We start from the raw sequence: 22,388 nt of genomic DNA, 5'->3' as shown, positions 1-22,388 counted from the left end.
CGGATCAAGACTCTGGGACCTACCTACGGGATCAAGATATGTAAGTATCAGTGTGTGTGCAAGATATGTAAGTATCAGTGTGTGTGTAATGTATGTATTAAACTTTTATTTTTCAGGTGTCAGTGTGTATTTATTTAACTATTTTTTTTACTGTGGAACTACAAGACCCAGCGGGCCCTTTAATGCCCCGCAGGCTGGGACTTGTGGTTCACCAAGTCCCAGCTTGCAGGGGAGGCTTGCTGGGACTCATAGTTCCACAGTTTAAAACAATAGTTTATTGTTCTATTTTTTACACCAAGATCAGCCCGGTGGCCTCCGGGGACAGCACCAGGCTTCAGCCTGGTCAGGTAAGTCCTGGAGGGGGGGGACCCCTTTATTGGGGGGGTCCCCACTCCCCCAGGGCCCCTGGCCAGGCTGACTGGTCGGTAGGGCTGAATGCTTTGGCCGGGGGGACTTGTATAAAAAGTCTCCCCCCCGGCTGTGGCATTACCCTGCTGGCTGGTTTGGCCTGGGGCTGGTTCTTAAAATACGGGGGACCCCTAGTCATTTTGTCCCCCGTATTTTGGGAACCAGCCCCGGACCTGGAGCCTGGGGCTGGTTGTTAAAAATCGGGGAACCCCTATTTGTCGGGTTCCCTGATTTTTAATTACCGGCCCCGGCTCTTTAAGCCTGGTGCTGGTTACAGCTGTGGGGGGGACCCCACGCTGTTTTTTATTTATTTATTTATTCTATTTTTTTACACTGCAGCCTGCACGGATCTGACTGATCCGTGCAGGCTTAAAGCAAATACGACAGGGAAATCAAGGTATTTTCCTGTCGTATTTGCGTGCCTGTTTTACACCAATTAGCAGCCGTATTATCAATACGGCTGCTTAGTACATCAGGAACCACCATTCTTTTGAATGGTGATTCCTGTCGTATTCTATTGATGGTGTAGACATTCGTATTTGTAAATACAAATACGAATGTCCCATCATTAGGAATATGAATTGTTGTATTTTCAGGATTGTAAATCCCGAAAATACAAATGTGTAAAAAATAGGTGTATTTCTGCCTACGAATACACCTATTTTTTACGAATCCATTTTGGTAAATTTCCCCCATAATCTCAGTTTGGGCAAATAAATATTGATACTGTAAATATTTTTGAAAGGGGAAAACAAGGAAATTTACAAAGACATCATCTAACAAAACGACAGCCTCCGCTCACCCTCCACTTCCCAGCTTCCTGACATGGCAGACTCTTCTGCAGCACAAAAAGGGAGATAGTGTATAAAGTTTTCCTTTATCCTCTGACCTTGTATGTATATGGCAGTAAAATTACACAATCCCTATCCCAGTGAACTGTTTTGTATACACAAACTTTCTTACACCTCTGTAGCTTCCATGCTGTATGGTCATGGAGGAACATGATTGGAGTATCTGGAGTAGGACCTTAGCGGAGGTATGTAATGCCTCCTAATCAGGACTTTATAGGAAGTCTAATGCTGGCCACACATCAAACCAACATTCCTCCAACCATCCAATCAGTTGGTTGGTTGGACTGAAAACCTGGTACTGTATGGGGCCAAATCAAATAGGTCCAACTACAGTACATTGTCTGGGTGACAGTTGTTGTCCATTTTCTGATTTGGGAAACAAATGACTTAATTACAAATTACATTTGCCCCTATCCAGTACCAGATTTTTATTCCTTCCAACCAAATAGTTGGATGGTTGGAGGAAAGTTGGTCTGATGTGTGGCCCGCATAATTGATGTTGGTTAGACACTTTCATGTGTGCTAAATAGGATTGATCCAAAGAGGGAAACCAAAGACATTTTCCCATGCTTGCACCAGGCAGAATACACTGACTAGACTGACTAGAACAACTAATCTGTCTTATATCAAAGTAACAAACAACTTACAGCTGCATTTGTCAGCAACATACAAAGTAGTTCTAACCAGTCTCCTGCAGATGCTTTATATGCATGTTCTCAGTGTGATTGCTGATGTCAGGAACAGACATCATAGCGTCTCATGGCCACACAACCTCTGATGGGCAGTGGGCAGGGGAGTTTGGCATCTTCTACCCGACAGATGTCCAGGTAAGGGTCATACAGAACAAAACTGGGACTATCATGAGTTACACCAGCTCTTCTCTGACCCAGGACATACATTCGGCCATTGGCAGAACAGCATCCCATGAAGAACTTGTGGTTGAAGCATTCTTCTTCGATCACTGACCATTTTCCAGTGCAAAAGTCAAAGCGTAGAGCCTTCCCTCCAATGGTATATAGGACTCCGTTAAGTACTGTAGCACAAAGGTCATACCTAGAAAATTATCACTGTTGTTAGATTTGCTTCATAAAACTTTAATTATATGCTATTTAATATATTGTCATTAATACAGGGTTGCCCACCTGATCCTCGCCTTTAGGGAGAAAATGCTCTGTTCCTGGACTTCCCTGGTAATGTAGGATTGCCATCACCTGTGGGGAGCTAGGTTAATGATAAGAAAGGCGTTTTACCACAGGTGATGGCAATCCTACATTACCAGGGAAGTCCAGGAACAGAGCATTTTCTCCCTGAAGGAGAGGGGCAGGTAGGCAACCCTACATTCATACAACACTATCCAATATGTGGATGATGCAGGGTGAGTAATCCTCCAGCGTGTAGTTTCTGCTAGGGTTTCACTCGTCACATGCTCAGAAAGGGAACCCCTGCTTATGCACACTACATAACTGCATCACACCGTACAAGGTAGAAGTACAACAGGGGCAGAAGGGGCATTACCACACAGGCAAAGTTCACACAAATCTAGGTCATGCAGACCAGCAAGTATGCACATATATGCCTGGTTACAGTTACATCTATTATACTATGGGTCGGTTGTAAACAAACACTAATGATGAGGACTGGTTGTAAACTTGGAACACACAATGGCCCTTATTCTGGTCCACTCGCAAAGGCAAATTCCTTCTCAAATGGAAAATCATAGACATATAGGTGTAAATTTACTAAGAAGGGAGTTCTATTGAAGAGTCTACTTCTTATTTATTTAGCACCTTCTAGAAGATAATAGATAGAATCTCATAGGTTGCTGTGGGCAACGTCCCATCTTCAACAGAACTCTCATCTTAGTAAATGTACCCCATACTGTTTACAGCAAAACAAAGCAAAATTGTGTGCAGGGGAACTTGACTTTAATGTCCAACTGTAAATGTCCAACTGTAAATGAGGCTCAGAATACGTGAGGTCTGCTTGTCTGTCCTGGGCCTTCGTTGGTAATCCCAGAAAATTCTCGGGATTGTCAGTGATTAGAGCTGCTGCTGAGTTCATCGCTGGCTTCAGCGCTGCCCGGCTCCCTCTCTCCTCCACCACCCCCCCCCCCCCCTCACCGACAGATACATAGTTCAGCGGCGCTGCCCAGACCCGGGGGCAAGCGGTGGGCTTTTTTTTAGGGAGTGCTCCCCAAACAAAACTCGCCCAATGGGGAGCGCTCCTTAAAATAACAAAAACACTGAAGGGGTTAAATATGGGATCATACCTGGGCATAGGAGAGTGAGTGATTACATCCCACACATCAGTCTCCGTGTTCAGTCTCTGTACCCCGCTGTACACCTCGCCGTTCTCATCACGGCCACATATAACATAAAGCTTGGTATCAACACTAGCAGCAGCGGCTCTTTCAACTGGTCTAATGAGAGGATTGCGACTTTCCCATGCCATTTCTGCTAAGTCCAGCATCTCCACCTCTGCAATAACACCTTCATCTGTGCTCCCGCCCATAACATAGAGATGGAGGCCAAGTCCCACAGCACAGTGGCAGTTCCGGGACATCTTCATAGGTGGTCCATCTGTCCAACAGTTATTAGAAGAATCATAAATGAAAACACAGTCTATGCTATACCACACAAAATCCCCACGGAAATATCCTCCAGATACAATCACAAGGTTGCCTGTAAAGAAACAAAAACATATTAGAAGTTTAACTGTAACATTTTACTTCAATTCACTTTCACTTTACAGCAACTAATAACATGTGGAATTAAGCTAATTAAAGCCCCATACACCATACTTGCCTACTAACTAGATTCAGGGCGTGTCTAGTTCCATATATGGAGAGATTAAGAATGTGGCACCTAGAAGTGTGGGTGCGCACTGCTACATCTGAGAGGAATCTTTTAAAATTACATATATATACCGGGATGGGTGAGTTACACAAATGTATAAATGTATGTTATTTGCTAATGTTTCACTAAGTATGTCCTGAAGACGGGCTTGACCCGAAACGCCGTAGGCACTTAGTAAAAACTTCGGTTTTTTTGCACAAAGACCTGGAGTGACGTTCCTCATTTGGATTGCTATATATATATATATATATATATATATATATATATATATATATATATATATATATATATATATATATATATAAATGTAGATGAGCCCCAAAGCAGTTAGTAAGAGCTACTATACTTGGTAATGTGCTGGGAAATGGTGCTGATGAATCAATGTAAATGTATCTATCTCTCATTCCTTTTTTCCCCAAAAAATGTAACAGTGTAATGTGGGCTAGGTAAAATGAGGGAGATTGCTAGACTAATGAGGGAGAGAGGGAGATTGCTGCTATTTCAGGGAGTGTCCTCAGGGCCGGCTCTACCATTAGGCAGCTTTAGGCATCTGCCTAGGGTGCCAGGATCTGATCAAAAAATCAAGGATGTCTATGAGGATCCTTTTTGCACTTAATGCAGGTGGCAACCGTGGAACTTCTAAGACCTCACCCCCATACTTTCCCTTGAGGCATACTTCCCTACATTGCTGCCCCCTCCTTCATGTACTCTGTTGTGGGTGGCAAAGGGGAGGGTGCAGAGGGCCTCCAGGGAAAGCAAGGGGCTTGCTTACATTCCCGGGGGGGCTACGAGGACCAAATAATAATTTTCTTTATTGGGGGGGGGGGGGATGTTGAAGTTTTGCCTAGGGTGCTGAGAAGCCTTACACCGGCCCTGAGTGTCCGGCACAATGCAGGATGGTAGGCAACTATGCCATACACACTACCTGTTTTTTTAAAGATATTGCTCTAAAGGGCCCTTCTGAGCTATATCTTTTAAAAAATGGTAAGTGTTAATGCTCAGTATAGTTAATGACTCCCCCGTCAGCTGAACATGCAGATAATTTTGGCTATGTAGACCTGCATATCATTAACAATATTGTTCAGTGTGTACGCACTCTATCGTCCACCCACAGCACCACTGATATTGTAAATGATATCATCGGTGCCGTGGGCGTCTAGTGTGTATGGGGCTTTAGCAATATTTCTGTGAATATTACCCCTGTCCTGGCTCATGCCTAGAAGACTGCGAATTAGGGAGAAAGTTGTTAACTCCAGGAGGGGTGGAATGGGAGCGGGCATGGAGCAGCAGTATGGAAACACCCAGCGTTTTATGGGCAACTGGATAATTCAGTACCGCTTGCTAAGCAGCGGTCCTGCCTTGCTTAACGAGCGGCTTAACACTGCCGGTCCGAACTTGTCTGAATGGTGTTCAATGGGGGCACTGAGGTGGTGAAAGGAGCATGGAGGTGGATAAGCGGTGCTATGGGGTTAGATATAAAACAGTTATGGTGTGTGGCATAATGAGTAAGTGGTATTTCCATGTGTGGCATAATATTTAATGGGCATTACTGTTTGTGGCATAATGTGTAATGGGCATTACAGTTAGTGGCATAACTTGTCCATATCCTATTGTCATGTAGCCACACCGCTTGTTTCATGTGACCACACCTCATCAAGACATGTAAACAATAAGAAAACATTTCTACTTGCACCACTGCTGACGAGAGATCCCTAGTGGGAAGGTGGAGTATGGGTGGTTGTCACATAGGATACCCAGTGTGATTGGTGGTACTGGAGGGGGATCCCTAGTGTGAAGGAGAAGGCTGGTGTCATGCAACCAAAGGTTGACATGGTAATGGTAAACGCATTAATACAGTACATCTCCATGAATTGTGCATGTTGCCCTTATGTCAATGTCAACCTTTTGCTTATAGACCTTTGGGTGTTGACCTACTGTATAAACTCGACCTAGACACTGTCTGTTCTATGATCCATACCCTGGTTGTTGTCACATGGGAGACCTGATGACAAGGGAAGGGATGTCAGGGGACTTAAAAGCAGGTAGGCAATGTAACAAAGCAATGAAGAAGGCAAGTCAGATGCTTGGTTGCATAGGGAGAGGTATCAGCAGTAGAAAGAAAGAAGTAATAATGCCACTGTATAGGTCATTGGTACGACCTCATCTAGAGTACTGTGTTCAGTTCTGGAGGCCATATCTCCAGAAGGATATAAATACATTAGAGACTGTACAAAGAAGGGCAACTAAAATGGTGCATGTCCTACATCACAAAACGTACCAGGAAAGACTAAAATATCTTAATATGTATACTTTAGGGCAGAGAAGGGAAAGGGGGGACATGATAGAAACTTTCAAATATATCAAGGGTTTTAACAAGGTACAGGTGGGAGACATTCTTCACAAGAAGAGGAGCAACAGAACACAAGGACATGGACTGAAACTAGAGGGAGGAAGATTCAGGAGAAATGTGAGGAAGAATTACTTCACAGAAAGAGTAGTAGATAAGTGGAATAGCCTCCCATCAGAGGTGGTAGACGCAAATACAGTAGTACAATTTAAACATGCTTGGTATAGGCATATTGATATCCTTACAAAAAAATAAGGATCAAATATGGTTTGAGGTAACATGTTTAAAAAAAGGGGCTGACTAGATGGGCCAAGTGGTTCTTATCTGCCATCAAATTCTATGTTTCTATAATGGAGTCGACAGGGGGGAGACTTGGTGTAACGAATGAGGCTGATGATACAATGGCAGAGACCAGGTGTGACAAGGAGGAGGGTTTCTAAACTCGAATGATGACATGGAGTGAAAAGATAGCTGGTTAAGAGAAATCGATGGAGTAGTCCTATTGGAATATTTACTAATACTGTCCATTTTGGCCAATCTGCAATTTGAATGGTTAGGAACAGGAATCGGGGTGTTTTCAGCGTGCATATTCTGCAAATTCACAAAGCTGCTGAGCTCTTAGGATTTGTATTTTCCAATGGTGAAGTGATTAATATTTGGCTGCCGAGTTTACCGGCAGCCTGCACAGATCTCACCATGAAGGCTTTAAAATAAACACACACACATAAAGGCTTTAAAATAAACACACACCATGAAGGCTTTAAAATAAACACAAACACACACAGCAAGGGATTACCAGTGTCTGTAGTACAAAATCCTACAACTACAGATTTTTTTTTTGTCAATTTCACAGCCATTTTATTTGGGTTATACTATACGACAGTATGTTGGCATAGGTGCACCCCCTAGACCGTTTCGACATATTCTATTGATGGAATGGAACTCGTGGGATTATACTTTTTCATGGAGTAATAGTTTAATATAGACTCCCTAGGAAGATCTTACAAAGAATCCATATTGCTGAAATCAGCAAAGGATGTCACAGTCTGTGTACAACATGTATTTGCGTACATGTGACTTACATCACAACTTAATATGTACTTTTTTACAAGATCAAATATGATCTAACACAGATACAGAGTATGTCCAAATTTTCCTGCCTTGGATGGAATTAAATTAGCTCCAACGGTTTAACAGGCTTTTCAAGATTTTTACTTTTACGCGATTCAAAGCCCTTTTATTTTTTGTTGTTTGCCCGCTAAATTATTTGGTTTTTGGATGTTAAAACATAGAATACAGTATAAATTCATGAATAAATGTGTTAACACTGCCGCAATTTGCAAAATCAGGCCATTTAATGTGGATATTTTTTTCAGAGTCTGCTCAGGTCTCAAAAAGAAAATGCAAAAACACACAGAAAGTGTGTAGCAGCACTTATTATGAAAGCAAAAAATTTGAAATATGCAAGTGATTGATAATTGATGGTAGAAATAACCTTTACTAAAAAAAACATAGAATTCATCACTATACAATCATATATAAAAATAATACAATTAATAAGATAATTTCACTCTCAGGATTGGTAACAAGGAATTTTGAGTAGGCCTAAATTGAAAAAAATGTCACAAGGATAAGTGTACTTTACCAACTTTATGGTTATTTCACTGCTAGCAGGTGAATTTCAATCCCCGAGTGGGCTCAGTCCTCAATCGTTGTACGGAGTTTTTTGGCAGGTACTGGAGGAAGGCAAATGGAGTAACCCAATGGGAATCCCCTCAGTCAATCACCTGCCAGTTTCAGAGGCCGGGGATTGGCTAGCCGTGTCTCATAGAAGTCAATGTAACGTAAATTGACTCCTATGATGGGAATCAGAACTTCAGCCCAACCACAAAGTTAACGGAAGGTATCCCCAAGGTTAATAGAGGTCATCCGTGGGGATACCTTCAATTAACCAGTTTGGGGGGGGGAGGGGGTAATGCCACAGTCGCGGGGGGTACTCATATAAAAGTGATTCATGGCTATGACATTACCGGATTGACTGGTGTAGCCCGGATTGGTTTCCAAAAATATCGGGGACCCCCCAATTATTTTGTACCCTGTATTTTTGGAACCAGGACCAACCAATACAATTGCCCACTGCTGGTTTTTAAAATACAGGGAACCCCCTGTCCTTTTTTCCCTGTATTTTTGAACAGGACCACCCAAAGGGGGTTATTCTGTTTGGTACGGTGAGACCGTATACGGGCGGACCTGGCTTTTTTTTTCATCTGCGCATGCGTATCTTTCGTAATGTGATTCTATTGGCCGCTAGGTGGCCAATCAGGAGCCGACTTTCTCAGCTCCTGATTGGCCACCTAGCGGCCAATAGAATCATTCTGATGAGAGGCGTGGAGGATCTCTGTGTGTGTAATGTATGTATTAAAGTTTTATTTTTCTTATGTGTCAGTGTGTGTTTATTTAACAATTTTTTTAACTGTGGAACTACAAGACCCAGCGGGCCCTTTAATGCCCTGCAGGCTGGGACTTATGGTTCTCCAAGTCCCAGCTTGCATGGACTCATAGTTCCACAGTTAAAAACAATAGTTTATTCTATTTTTTACACTCAAATCAGCTCAATGCCCACTCTCCCAGGGCCCCTGGCCAGGCTGACCAGTCAGGGGGTTAATGCTTTGGCCGGGGGGACTTGTATAAAAAGTCTTCCCCCGGCTGTGGCATTACCCTGCTGGCTGGTTTGGCCTGGGGCCGGTTCTTAAAATATGGGGGACCCCTAGTCATTTTGTCCCCCGTATTTTGGGAACCAGCCCCGGACCTGGAGCCTGGTTGTTAAAAATCGGGGAACCCCTATTTGTCGGGTTCCCTGATTTTTAATTACCGGCCCCTTCAGCCTGGTGCTGGTTATAGCTGTGGGGGGGACCCCACGCCATTTTTTTTATTAATTTATTTATTTTACAATTTTCTAATCACTAAAGCCTGCACGGATCTGACTGATCCGTGCAGGTTTCTGTCAAATACGACAGGAAAATAAGGTGTATTTTCCTGACGTATTTTCGTTGCTGTTTCACGCCAATTAGCAGCCGTATTATCAATACGGCTGCTTAGTAAATCAGGAACCACCATTCTTTTGAATGGTGATTCCTGTTGTATTCTATCGATGGTGTAGACATTCGTATTTGTAAATACAAATACGAATGTCCCATCATTAAGAATACGAAAATAGTAAATGCCAAAAATACGTATACACCAAAAAAAATTGTATTTCGTAGGAAAATAGGATTTTTTTTTTGTAAATTTCCCCCAAAATCTCTATGTCTTGGAGACAGAAAAATGTAAATATACACTTGCCTGACACAGTGCCACATCTAAATACATACTTATATTTTATATGTAAAATATTCAACTAAAGCTGTGTACACGCAGTGCAGTATCGCTGAGCGACCATCCAGCCAGCGATTTGTTTGTGCTTCAGCGATAAATCGCTGGGTGCATGCTCACGTGTTCAGCCTCCTAATGGTCGCAGGAGCTTGCTCCCCCAGCAGAGTCTCCTGTTCATCAGCAACCATCTCTGTTCGCTGATGAAAAGGAGACACTGAGCAATATATTGCACCATGTGTACACATCTTAAAACGATATAATCTGGGATAGTCCATACACCTGACAAACCATATACTAGACTAGAACAAATTTTTCTAATCAGACCTTGTAGACCGAAAATTTTTAAGATGTATGTATGTTTAATGATTGAATCCACTTCATCTAATTAATTGGCAAGACAGTGCTTTCTATATTTATTTATATTTTTCAGTCCGCAAGGCTCGATTAGAAAAATGTGTTCTAGTCTTGTAAATGAGAAGGTACAATCACTTCTTGTTTAAAGCAGTAGTCTGGTCAAATTTGTAATGATCAATTTCATCATCATCAGAGGGGACCAGCACCTAACATATTTGCTTTTGTTACACCACAGTATAGTGTTCCCGCTAGGCTGTTTTAGCGTGGCGCTGCGCTCTGCCCCTCTAGCAGCGCCCCGCTAAAACAGCCTCACAGGGAAGCCCAGCGCTGCCGCAGACGGCGATGCCCGGCGCTTCCCTGGCAGCACAGCGACTTTGGAGGGGCCAGGCCCGCCTCCTTTGATGACATCGCGGGCCCGGGCAAGCCCCTCTTGTGATGTCGGCGGGCCCGGTCCGCCCCCCGGCACCCTGACCGCTCTAAATGCTAGAGTGAACACTATAGTAGACCACCTGCTCTAAAAGTCTACTGGCTGCAATTTTAAGTGTAACTGATCAGGGTAGATTACAGCATTCTACCATTACAATACAATTAATCCTTACCAACTGTTTGGGAAAGTTACCTACTGTGGTCACTGCATACTGGGTGAGGTTTTTACGCTGCAAAGGGGAACAGGTCCTCCACGTAGAGGTCCTTGGTAGGTACATGTGCAGCTCTTGTTCTGTCTCATGCTTGCCGCCAAGCACATACAGCGTCTCATATGTTCTGCTGGTTGACATAACATCATCCATAGAACGCCAAGTCTTAGGTGGGTTTGTGTTTAATATCTGTAGGAGTCTGTAATATGTGTCCTGCCCTTTTGACCTTTGACTTCGCTTGACTAGAACATCGAGAAATGAGAGGCTTAGAAATGCCGGTCTCACCAGTGCCACCAAGTCTTCAAAGTTCTTCTCCCTTGTGGCATCCACCAGGATCCACTTCATGACCGCATCAAACACAAGGTCCTCACTAGCAACATGCAGATCATTACTCTGCAGTAACTCCTCTAGAGTTTCCTTATCCAACTGTCCAAATTCATTTTCATTAATAAGCTCAGGCAAGTGGGTGACAGCAACATGAAAAGCAGACTCATACAGATCGGTGCAGCCATACTGATGGGAGTAGGACATCATGCCCAAACAGTTGGAGACTTTTATTTCCTGTACTAAGAACCCAACACAGACCTGCTTGGCTTGTCGTAGGTCTAAGAAGTCTGCAGTTTCAAGAAGCTCTGTGACATTAGCCTGGTTTAAATACATAGTTCCATTTTTTATGAAGTGGAGAAGAGTGCGAAAACATTCCTTTTTTACCCCACTCAGACAAATGTGACGCAAAGTACTTTCTCGGAATGCTCCGTAAAACATGACTTGAAAATAGCTACTTTCTGCTGCCAGGACAGATTTTTCCACATGGAACAATGTTTGTTCCACTTCAAGAATGATTTCATTTATTGGTTCCATTTTGGGAAAAAAACTTTTGGACTCTTATGAATGGTAGAACTAGTAGAAATAGTTCTGCGCCCAAATTTTTACAGCAAAAGACGAAAAAAGGAACAAAAAAAAAAAAAAAAAAGTCAGCCTTGGATAAAATAGTCAGCAACTTAATAGAACATAATTCTCAGTATTTTCAGGCTCCATTCAGTTTTCAGGAGTGTAATAGTAAACTATAAATTGCAAGTAAAGATTCAGGACATGGCCACAAAGGTAAAGACTTTAAAGGCAACTATAGTTTGAGATGTAAATTAAGCAGTTGCTTAATGTCACTGCTATTAAGATAATCCTCAGCCAAACATCCACACAGCACTCACTTAACTACAGAGCAGTATCTCCAGCACGCCTGGGATGGTTTCCGTTACTGTATGTCCCATTTTTCTATTGAAGCAAAGTAGTTTCTCTACTCAAAAATCCAAGTGACTGGTTAATACTACAGACGTGTGAAGACTGTGGCTTAGAAATACTGAATGCTCAGCTGTTCCAAAAATAGCCAGCTTTTCTGTAACTTCTGCACCTGTCCTTCATGCGGCAAACCAGTTCCCTCATCAAATGATGGGGGAGGGCACATACTTGTACAAAAATATATGAAGTTTGGAGGACAGCGGTCTCTATCTCGGTCTTGCTGTAAGCAACTAGCCAGACAGAAAATCCTATAGTTTACACGTTTCGGTTGTTGCCATACTGAGCACACATGCTTCTGAGTACACCTTGTTTGACCACAGATATTATGTGGCCCACTAAACTGGTCTGAATGTTCTATGACAGAGGTTCTCAAACTCAGTCTTCAGGACACCACACAGTTTACGTTTTCCAGGTCCTCTGGCAGGAGCACAGGTTTACTCACTGACATTTTAAAAGATCCACAGGTGGACCAATTATTTCACTTGCGATTCTGTGAGGAGACCTGGAAAACATGCACTGAGTTTGAGAACCTGTGTTCCAGGACTCTGGATTGAGATTATTTTTCGCACACAAATCAGGATTATACAAATGAAATTGCAATGCAACTAATAAATCTTAACAGTAATCTCTCCATAAAGCTAAGCAAATCAATAGCACTGCAAAGTAATCAACGTAATATAAACTGTGTAAATACTTCAATAATGCAAAAAGTCATGTGAAATAAGCAGAGATCCAATAGTTTAGTTACATTTTATATATTTCAAATAATTAAGGAACAAATAAAACAAAAAAAAGTTATTGTTTTAACTAAACAAAGAACCGGCATGGCAGGGACAAGTGAAACATTAAAACAAAAAAAATACTAAAACAAAACCATTTATCAGTAACTGCAAGTTGTGACTTGCTTAAAATGGCTCATTTCTTAGTTTTGCCGTCACAAAAAGAAATTGAAGAAAAAAAAAAATATATTGCGATCTTCAACTTGAAGTATGGAGCATCCCAGCGGAATCAATGAGGTTATTGTGGACTGTAAAAAATTAACCATCCTGTTGCTGAACGAAAGGGTTTGGAATAGCCTCCATGCCATCCTGCGGGCAAATTAGAACAACAGATGTCCCTCTGCAAACAACAAGCCCAAGCTGCCGTGTATCCTCTGTCAACTTGTACTGGTCATCTGGGTCTGCAGGAGACAGAATACATCCATTTAAAAAAGGATGGTACTTATGAGTTATCTGGGCGCCCGATTTTTTGATTGTATGCCTTAAGTTAAGGCATACAATCAGATGCGATATCGCATCGCATGCGACCATCGGATGCGATGACCCGATTTTTCCATAGGAATCAATGTTAAAATGGACTGAGTCCATTTTAACATGGAATTCAATGGGAAAAAGGGGTACTTTTCATACCCCTACTATCCAAGTGGGCATGGAGTTGGATATAAACCTGTGGCGAGCGTAGCGAGCCACCGCGCCCGAAGCGTGGCGAGCGAAGCGAGCCCCGCGAGGGGACGGTATTCTGTGTCCCCTCGCGGGGCTCGGTGGCTCGCTACGCTCGCCACAGGTTTATATCCAACTCCATGCCCACTTGGATAGTAGGGGTATGAAAAGGACCCCTTTTTCCCATTGAATTCCATGTTAAAATGGACTCAGTCCATTTTAACATTGATTCCTATGGAAAAATCGGGTCATCGCATCGCATCCGATGGTCGCATGCGATGCGATGCGATGTGCCCGATCCGACCCGATTTAGAAATCGGGCGCCCAGATAACTCACAAGTACCAAAAGGATATATAATATAATAGTATCTATATATAGATATAAAATATCAGCAATATATACTCAGCAAATACTACAAAAAAAATGTGTCCTAATGCTAATATTTAGAACTAATAATGCATTTCAAGATAAAGAAGAAATGAAATCGTCACACAATGTAATCCCAAAAGGAAAATTTATTAATAAAAGAATATATGAATAATAAAAAACATAGAAACATAATTTGAGGGTAGAGAATAAGAACCACTTGGCCCATCTAGTCTGCCCTTTTTTTTTTTTTTAAACATGTTACCTCAAAACCATATTTGATCCTTATTTTTTGTAAGGAGATCAATATGCCTATCCCAAGCATGTTTAAATTGTACTACTGTATTTGCCTCTACCACCTCTGATGGTAGGCTATTCCACTTATTCACTACCCTTTCTGTGAAGTAACTCTTCCTCAAATTTCCCCTGAATCTTCCTCCCTCTAGTTTCAGTGCATGTCCTCGTGTTCTGTTGCTCCTCTTCCTGTGAAGAATGTCTCCCACCTGTACCTTGTTAAAACCCTTGATATATTTAAAAGTTTCTATCAGTTTCTTTCCCTTCTCTGCTCTAAACTATACATATTAAGATCTTTTAGTCTTTCCTGATATGTTTTGTGATATAGGACATGCACCATTGTAGTTGCCCTTCTTTGTACACTCTCTAATGTGTTTATATCCTTCTGGAGATATGGCCTTCAGAACTGAACACAGTACTCTAGATGAGGTTGTACCAATAATCTATACAGTGGCATTATTACTTCTTTCTTTCTACTGCTGATACCTCCCTCTCCCTATGCAACCAAGCATCTGACTTGCCTTCTTCGTTGCTTTGTTACAATGCAGACCTGCCTTTAAGTCCCCTGAAATAATGACACCTAGATCCCTCTCTTCCACAGTAGCTTCCATTATAGTGCCATTTATACTATATTTAGTCTTTGGATTTTTGAGACAATGGAACAGCACTCACCTCTCATGTACTCTATGGTGCCATCCAAAACAAGGTTCAACAGAGGATCAAATCCCTTCAGAACTCCACTTGCTTAAAGAAAACAAGTAAAAATAAAACACACGCACAGCGAGGTAAACTAACACATAAGAATTATAGAACATTAGAATGATTAGTAATAGGTTACGTATATTAGTATCCATGGCAGTTTATGCAAAATCTACAACTGTTAACTAGGAGAGCACCAATAAAATCACGAAGACAGATTACTTCTGTTATAGAGCGGTGAAATGCCTAGCTGTCCACTTTATGGACATGTATCTTTCATGCACCTATTTCCTACTTTCCATGCTGCCTTTCTACATTAAAGTGTAAAATATAAATATCGTGCTTTACTGTTATTTTAAAACAATAACAACGTTGAGTATTAGACAGTGTGTGTGTGCGCGTGGGGGGGGGGGGGGGTTTCGATTGTGTGGTGTCATCACAGCTCCCATCTAAAGTGACTGAGAATAGGAATTATTTGCACCAATAAAAGGGCGAGCAGATATTCACCCAAAGTTGGGCACCCAGTAGTTTGCACTGATTTCGCTGCTTTATGAGGCTAAACCCAGTGCAATGCAGCTCAACATTCATGATAAGTACAGGGTGCCCACCTCTAGCTATTGCTTGTTGGGCACTCATTAACTGAATCATTAAGTTAAAATGCATAAGAAAGAGTTACCTGTAATCAAATGTTTATAATATAAGAATAAAGTTACCTTCTCTCCCGCCCTGGAATTTCACTCGAATATTTTTGTCAATGTATTTGGATAGGTCAAGAATGCTTTCCTTTTTCTTCTTTTCCTTATCCTTGAGTGGAGGAAAAATGAACACTTTAATAACACAATATTAGAGCGTGTGAGTTAGAAAACACAAGTGGAATTTAAAGAAAAACAACCCACAAACCAAAACATATCACTAGTATAATAAGTAAAAAAAAGTCTTAAAACCTACAATGCTATAGGTCATTGGTACCCAAATATTTTTGAAATCACAGCAACCTAGAGCAGGGATTTTCAACTTTAAGGTGTGTACACACTGGCAGAGATATCGGAAGTTCAATCTATCAATGCAGTGAGCCAGTGGGTACCAACCATATATCTGAACGGCGTCCTTCACAGAAATATCGCGTCAGCTGTGCGACAAAGCCGATGCCCAATATGCTATATCGGTGCATTGTGCTGCGTGTATGGGCGATCCGCCGACCGCCCGTACAGCTGTGCCAGAAGCCGCTGGTGACTGACAGCTCAGTGGGCAGGAGCATGCAAATGCACCTGACCAGTTGGGATATCAGTCCCTGATGGATCAAGCAGTGTTTGGGGAGAACATGCTGCCCGATCAGTCTGAAGATATATTTACTAGTGCAGTAATGGCTAACCTTGACACTCCAGCTGTTGCTGAACTACACATCCCAGCATGCCCTGTATCAGTTTAAGCATGGCCAAATAGTGGAACTGTAGCAGGGCATGCTGAGATGTGTAGTGCATCCAAGTCACCCAGTGTGTATAGGCCTTTAATGTATGATTGCCTTCATCTGTGTTGAAGCACCTTTCTTATCAATTAACCTGTTTAATAGTGTGTACACACGGTGAGATGTGCCGTGCGATTTGATGTTTCATCCGATTTTTGCTTTCTCTACTCATTTGAGAGCAGCTTGAGATTTTCACTTTTGTGCTTGAGATGTGCTATGAGATTTTCACTATGCAATTTTGTCTTATCTGTATATTTGAATAAAGGGTGTTCTTTACTTGCAGAGGGGGTGTGTCTATTTCTAGCTAAATAAAAGTATTTCTCAATGCAGAAATAGTGCATTTGAACTCTGCAGGTCTGATTGTCAGAACTGCTGCCCATTTGCCTGGATTAATTTTCTCTCACCCGGCTCGGCGGGGGATGTATAGGAGTTGGTGGGAGGGTGCGGGCAGTGGCGTGAGGGTGCAGGCTGCAATGTACAGGATGACAGCGCTGTGTAAGCTGATGCTGCTCCTCACACTGTGCCGTTCTCCCTGCCTCAATCCGGCATCTTGTTATGCCGGACTGAGAATGACGGAAACACAGCCAAAACCAGTGCTACAATGCAAGAAAGACAGAAAGAATTCCTTTTGCTGGTGCACCTAAGAAAAAAGTGAAACTCTTAATACACAACGTTTATTGGATTTATATAAAATATATATTCTATATTTTATATAAATCCAATAAACGTTATGTATTAAGAGTTTCACTTTTTTCTTAGGAGCACCAGCAAAAGGCATTCTTTCTGTCTTTCTTACTTGTAATCCTAATGCCTATGGTAGCACACCCTCACCTGTTTTATAAAGAATAAAAACTCATGAGCATTGAGGAGGGTCCCTAACACAAAAATAAATCCTTACTACACTGTGCGATTGACATATCTTCCCCCAATCAGTGCTACAATGCTACATTGGTGGGCAGGGTGTGCATACTACAAACATTGGTGGCCAGTGGCCTACGAAGCATGCATGCTGAAACATTGGTGGGGAGGACAAACTATTAACGGAATGGGATAATTTGGTCTACAATCCTTAGGTTGACATGTATTTAGATCGACATGGGTGAGGTAGACAGTGTCATTAGGTCGACAGGGTCATTAGAGGGACATGGGTTAGGTCGACATGGGTAAAGTCAACAGTGAAAAAGTCGATACAGTCAACATAGCACCGCATCCCCTCGAATGGCTCGCTGCGCTCGACATGCCGCGGGCACGGTGCCTCTCTGCGCTCAGCACACTATTTTATTCTCCCACCACACCCTAGTGGATGGTAGGGCATGAAGTACCGCCAGTCGGCACATGTCGGCTCAAAAAACTGTAAAAAAAAAACACAACATGACGACCTTTTGCCTGTCGATCTTCCCCATGTGGACCTAACCCATGTCAACCTTAAATCATGTCGACCTAAATGCTGTAGACCAAATTACCGTATCCCAAATTAACACATTGGTGGGCGGGGGAAGAAAAAAAAACGTATTGGGGAAAGTTTACTATGCAAAATTCGTAAAAAAAATAAAAAAAAAAAAAAAAATTGTATTTTCATAGTAAAATAAAAAAAAAAAAAATTTGGCGTATTCGGATTTTTGGCATTTACTATGCCAAAAATACAATTATTCGTATAGGTGGGGCATTCGTATTTACAAATACATCGATAGGAATCACTATTCAAAAGAATGGTGTTTCCTAATTTACTAACCAGCCGTAAATTCAATACGGCCGGTAATTATCGGCAATTAGCGTGATACGCCCGCTAATTGCCGGCCAAATACGCCAGAAAAATACACTTCATTTTCCTGTCGTATTTGGATTCAGCCTGCACTGATCAGTCAGTTCCCTGCAGGCTTCAGTGTAAATATAGAAAAATAAATAAAAGAAAAAAAAAACGGCTTGGGGTCTCCCTCCCCCCCATAACCAGCACCAGGCTGAAAGAGCCGAGCTGGTATAAAAAAAAAAAAAAGAGGGGTGACGACGGGATGGATGGTGCAGGGTGTGTGTGTGTGTGTGTGTGTGTGATGCAGGGGGGGGGGGGGGTGTCGATTGGGGATGGATGATGCAGGGGGGGGGGGGGGGTGAGGCAGTAGTAGTACGTTTATTTATAAGGCACCACAAAGTGTCCGCAGCACCGTACATAGCAAACAAAAAACAAATTACAAGGTAACGTACAGGGTGTGTTGAAAAATACAGTATAAATAGGGGTATAGCTGGTAGAACTAAAATCAGCATGAGTTCAGAAGTAGGTGTAAAAATTGTCGAGGAGACTGAGGATGAAGTAGAGGAAGGGAAGAACAGGACAGGAGCACAGGTGAGGTAAAGAGGTAGGGTGAGTACGTGAGGACGGAGGACCCTACTCATAAGAGTTAACATACTAAAAGGAGGTGGGTGGACGAACGAAAAACAATAGGAAAGTAGGAACTGATGGGAACGGAGGCAGGATAGGAGGATCAAAAGAGGTTAGGAGGAGGGATAGGCTAGTCGAAAAAAGTGGGTTTTGAGGGAGCGCTTGAAGGAGGTAAGGGAATCAGAAAGCCTGATGGGTGGTGGGAGGTTGTTCCAGTGCAGGGGGGCAGCGCGAGAGAAATCTTGGACTCGGGAGTGGGAGGAGGTGATTAGGTGAGAGGTCAGTCGACGGTCAGCGATGGAGCGAAAAGGACGGGAGGGAGTGTGGCTAGAGATCAGTGAAGAGAGGTAAGGAGCGGTGGAGGAGGAGAGAGCGGTGGAGGAGAGAGCCTTGTAGGTGGTGGTGAGGAGTTTAAAGAGAACTCGGAAGGGAATGGGGAGCCAGTGAAGAGATAGACAGAGGGGGGAGGCAGAGGTAGAGCAGCGGGAGAGGAAGATGAGCCTAGCAGCAGCGTTAAGAATGGATTGGAGAGGTGCGAGGCGGGTGAGAGGTAGCCCAGAGTGAAGGATGTTGCAGTAGTCAAGGCGGGAGATGACAAGAGAGTGAATGAGAATTTTGGTCGCGTCAGTGGAGAGGAATGGTCTGATGCGTGATATGTTGCGTAGGTGAAAGCGGCAAGACTGTGAGAGAGCACGAATGTGGGGGGTGAGAGGGAGGAGTCAATGATGACACCGAGGCAGTGCGTTTGGTCGGTGGAGGTGAAAGTAAAGCAGAGGCAGCAACGCGGTGGTGATTTGATTGTAAGGAGGCGTCGGGGGTCTGCGGGCGCTATTGTTTTTTTCCGTGCAAAAGCAGGGATCTGGGCGGGCAGCTGACATCCGGCGATGTCATATGTCCGCCCCCTACACGTGCGTCACGGCCGCATTACCATACGTACGCCCAGCGTTTGCATGGGAACGCCCATGAAACGCGGGGCGTATGCATATGGTAATGAGCCCAAATAGCCCTTCACGCCCCTCTCCACCCCCTGTTCGGAGTGTTCACATTTCATGCGGAATTTGGCCGTACGCCCCGCTCGCACATGCGCAGAGACGCCTCTGCACATGCGCAGACACAAAACATCGGCGGCACGAACGCACGCGGATATTACCGCACCGATCAGAATAAGGGCCTATATCTGCTCCGATTTTCACTGAAACGAGAGAGCGCCTCGGCAAGTAATTGGGCTCACAAGCCCTAAAAACACCTACAATCTGTATGCGATATGGCTTCCGATGTTGACTATATCGTCAACATCGGAAGCCATATCGGCCCGTGTGTACACACCATAACACAGATGAGGATAATCATACATTAAGAGGGAAGTGCAGTAGCAGAGAATTATGTCCCTCCTGGAAAGGGTCATGTTGGGAGAAATGTAGAGACGTACACCAGATACTTTTCGGGTTTTGGATCTGGATTGGTTTTGCCAAAACCACCCTTTCAAGTTTTGGTTTTGTAATATGTTTATTTTTGTTCCTACAGTATTATTAACCTCAGTAACATTCATCTCCACTCATTCTGAACACATCACAATATTATTGTTTATAGGCCAAGAGGTTGTACTAAGGTAGCTGGATGACTAAACAGCGACATAGGAATGGCACTGCAGTATCCGACAGGATGACAGTTTAAAAAACCGTGCCAAAAAATGCTCCAAAGAGAGCATGACACAAAGAAAAGAGGTGCAAGATGGAATTGTGCTTTCAGTTGCATGTTGCCGCATCACCCTTATGTTGTATTACCAGGACATGCACAGATTGTGGCTGAAATGATTGGTTTGTTTGGGCCCGCAAAAAACAAGCTTCCATTGATCTCTCTATATAGGCAAGATTCCTCACCCCAATCAATGTGTGGAATTATACGGTACAACTGGCAGCACCCCATGAATTATACAACACAATTGGCAGCACTGTTGCAGTAAAAAAAGCAAAACTTTATTTTTCTTTTTTTAAATAAAAAGGAGTCCCCTTAGTGGTAGTCCCCCATAGACATAGAGTAGTCCTCCATAGTACACTTGAAAGCACCCCACTTCACAGTATCCCTTCAGTAGAAAAAAAAAAAAAATTATATAATTTTTACTTTAAATATGTTAAAACACAAATGTAGTGGCCCTATACCCTCATCACTAGGATCCATAAATTATATAGGTAATTGGGTACTTCCTCATCTTTGCGGCCACCGCTTACGCTACACAACTTACATAGGAATGTTTGCGCACCACAACCCTGGGTCCACGCCAATATCTATTACCTTTAGTAAAGTTGTGGCGAGCGAACCTGAGTGGGGCGAGCCACCAAGCCCAAAGCGTGGCGAGCACGCAAGAGCTATTCTGAAAGCGGCAAACGTAACTGGCGTAAGCGGTGGCCGCAAAAATGAGGAATTACCGATAATTTTGTTGTATTTCATGTAAGAGGCATGACACCCCGACTTTCAGTCGCATGTTGCGGCCTCACTTGCCTACCTGACCCTCTCCATGCGGGAGAAAATGCTCTGTTCCTGCACTTCCCTGGTAATGTATGATTACCACCACCTGTGCTGTAATACCTTTACCTAGCTCACCACAGGTGCTGGCAATCCTACATTACCAGGAAAGTCCAGGAGCAGAGCATTTTCTCCCGCATGGAGAGGGTCAGGTAGGCAAGTGAGGGCAACATGCGACTGAAAGTCGGGGTGTCATGTTTTTTGGGGGAGAGGGCTGGGCAGTGTGTACGGGGAGGGCTACTTATATCAATCTTTCTGCCGCTTACATGAAATACAACAAAATTATCGGTAATTCCTCATCTTTGCGGCCACCGCTTACGCCAGTTACGTTTGCCGCTTTCAGAATAGCATTATCGCCCTCTTGCGTGCTCGCCACGCTTTGGGCTCGGTGGCCCCATCACCTACCCAGTACCCACAACCCCTTTCCCGTCTCCGGGCCGTGTAACAGGCAGCACCACACACAACAATGCTACACGGCAGGAACCGGTGATGTTGTCACGCACACACCCAGAGGGTGGCTCAGCTACTACATTGACATATATCGCAGCACAATGCCGTCCGCTAGCCCGACCTCGCACATTACACACAGTGCCGCCAGCCTCTGCCCACCGCTCATTTGCAGTGTTACCACCAGGCAAGCGCATCCCACCAGCACCACTCACCGCCATGTTTCCACGCCGACGCCGCTTACTTTTCCCCCGCTCCGGGAGCGGCCACTATAACCGGCCCAGGGGGTGCCACACGCTCCACTGCTCACATGCTACTAATTCCCGCCACACATCTATGTGCATTGCAGGGCAGTAATAAAACAAGTCGGGCTGCTGAGGCAGGAGTACAGCGCGTAATGTCTCATACATTATTCTGCGATAGCATTTGGTTCGCAAAACCTCCCCCGTGTATTATGTCTTGGTAGAGCCTATCAACAAGAGTGTGACTGCTCTCTGGTCTCCAGCACGGAGCCATTTTACCGAAGCACATGGCCATAGCTTTATCTTGTATCCTAAGGGTTGTAACCTGTCCAAGTGAATCCGTGAGCACGGGACAGGTTCTAACCTCAGTAACATTACAGACTCACTCTCTACTGTGGGACCGGAGAATCATTTAACTTT

The 22,388-nt window shown here is 43.5% G+C and overlaps 2 protein-coding genes across 2 annotated transcripts; both read right to left on the bottom strand.

Moving 5' to 3' along the window:
* Positions 1-832: 832 nt before the first annotated feature.
* Positions 833-12,717, bottom strand: LOC146062867 (kelch-like protein 23). The gene is made up of 3 exons (XM_083174877.1): positions 10,807-12,717; positions 3,529-3,940; positions 833-2,312 (listed from the first exon to the last, which is right to left on the bottom strand). The coding sequence occupies exons 1-3, from the start codon at positions 11,681-11,683 to the stop codon at positions 1,994-1,996; spliced, it is 1,608 nt and encodes a 535-aa protein (XP_083031003.1). The 5' UTR covers positions 11,684-12,717; the 3' UTR covers positions 833-1,993.
* Positions 12,718-12,849: 132 nt separating this feature from the next.
* LSM7 (LSM7 homolog, U6 small nuclear RNA and mRNA degradation associated) lies at positions 12,850-22,089 on the bottom strand. The gene is made up of 4 exons (XM_083174880.1): positions 21,942-22,089; positions 15,631-15,721; positions 14,891-14,962; positions 12,850-13,298 (listed from the first exon to the last, which is right to left on the bottom strand). The coding sequence occupies exons 1-4, from the start codon at positions 21,945-21,947 to the stop codon at positions 13,156-13,158; spliced, it is 312 nt and encodes a 103-aa protein (XP_083031006.1). The 5' UTR covers positions 21,948-22,089; the 3' UTR covers positions 12,850-13,155.
* Positions 22,090-22,388: the final 299 nt, after the last annotated feature.

Source organism: Crinia signifera, chromosome 1, assembly GCF_055691185.1.
Source record: "Crinia signifera chromosome 1, ASM5569118v1, whole genome shotgun sequence".
Taxonomy (NCBI): Eukaryota; Metazoa; Chordata; class Amphibia; order Anura; family Myobatrachidae; genus Crinia; species Crinia signifera.
The sequence above is the reverse complement of the archived record's forward strand: the minus strand, read 5'-3'. Positions and strand labels throughout refer to the sequence as shown.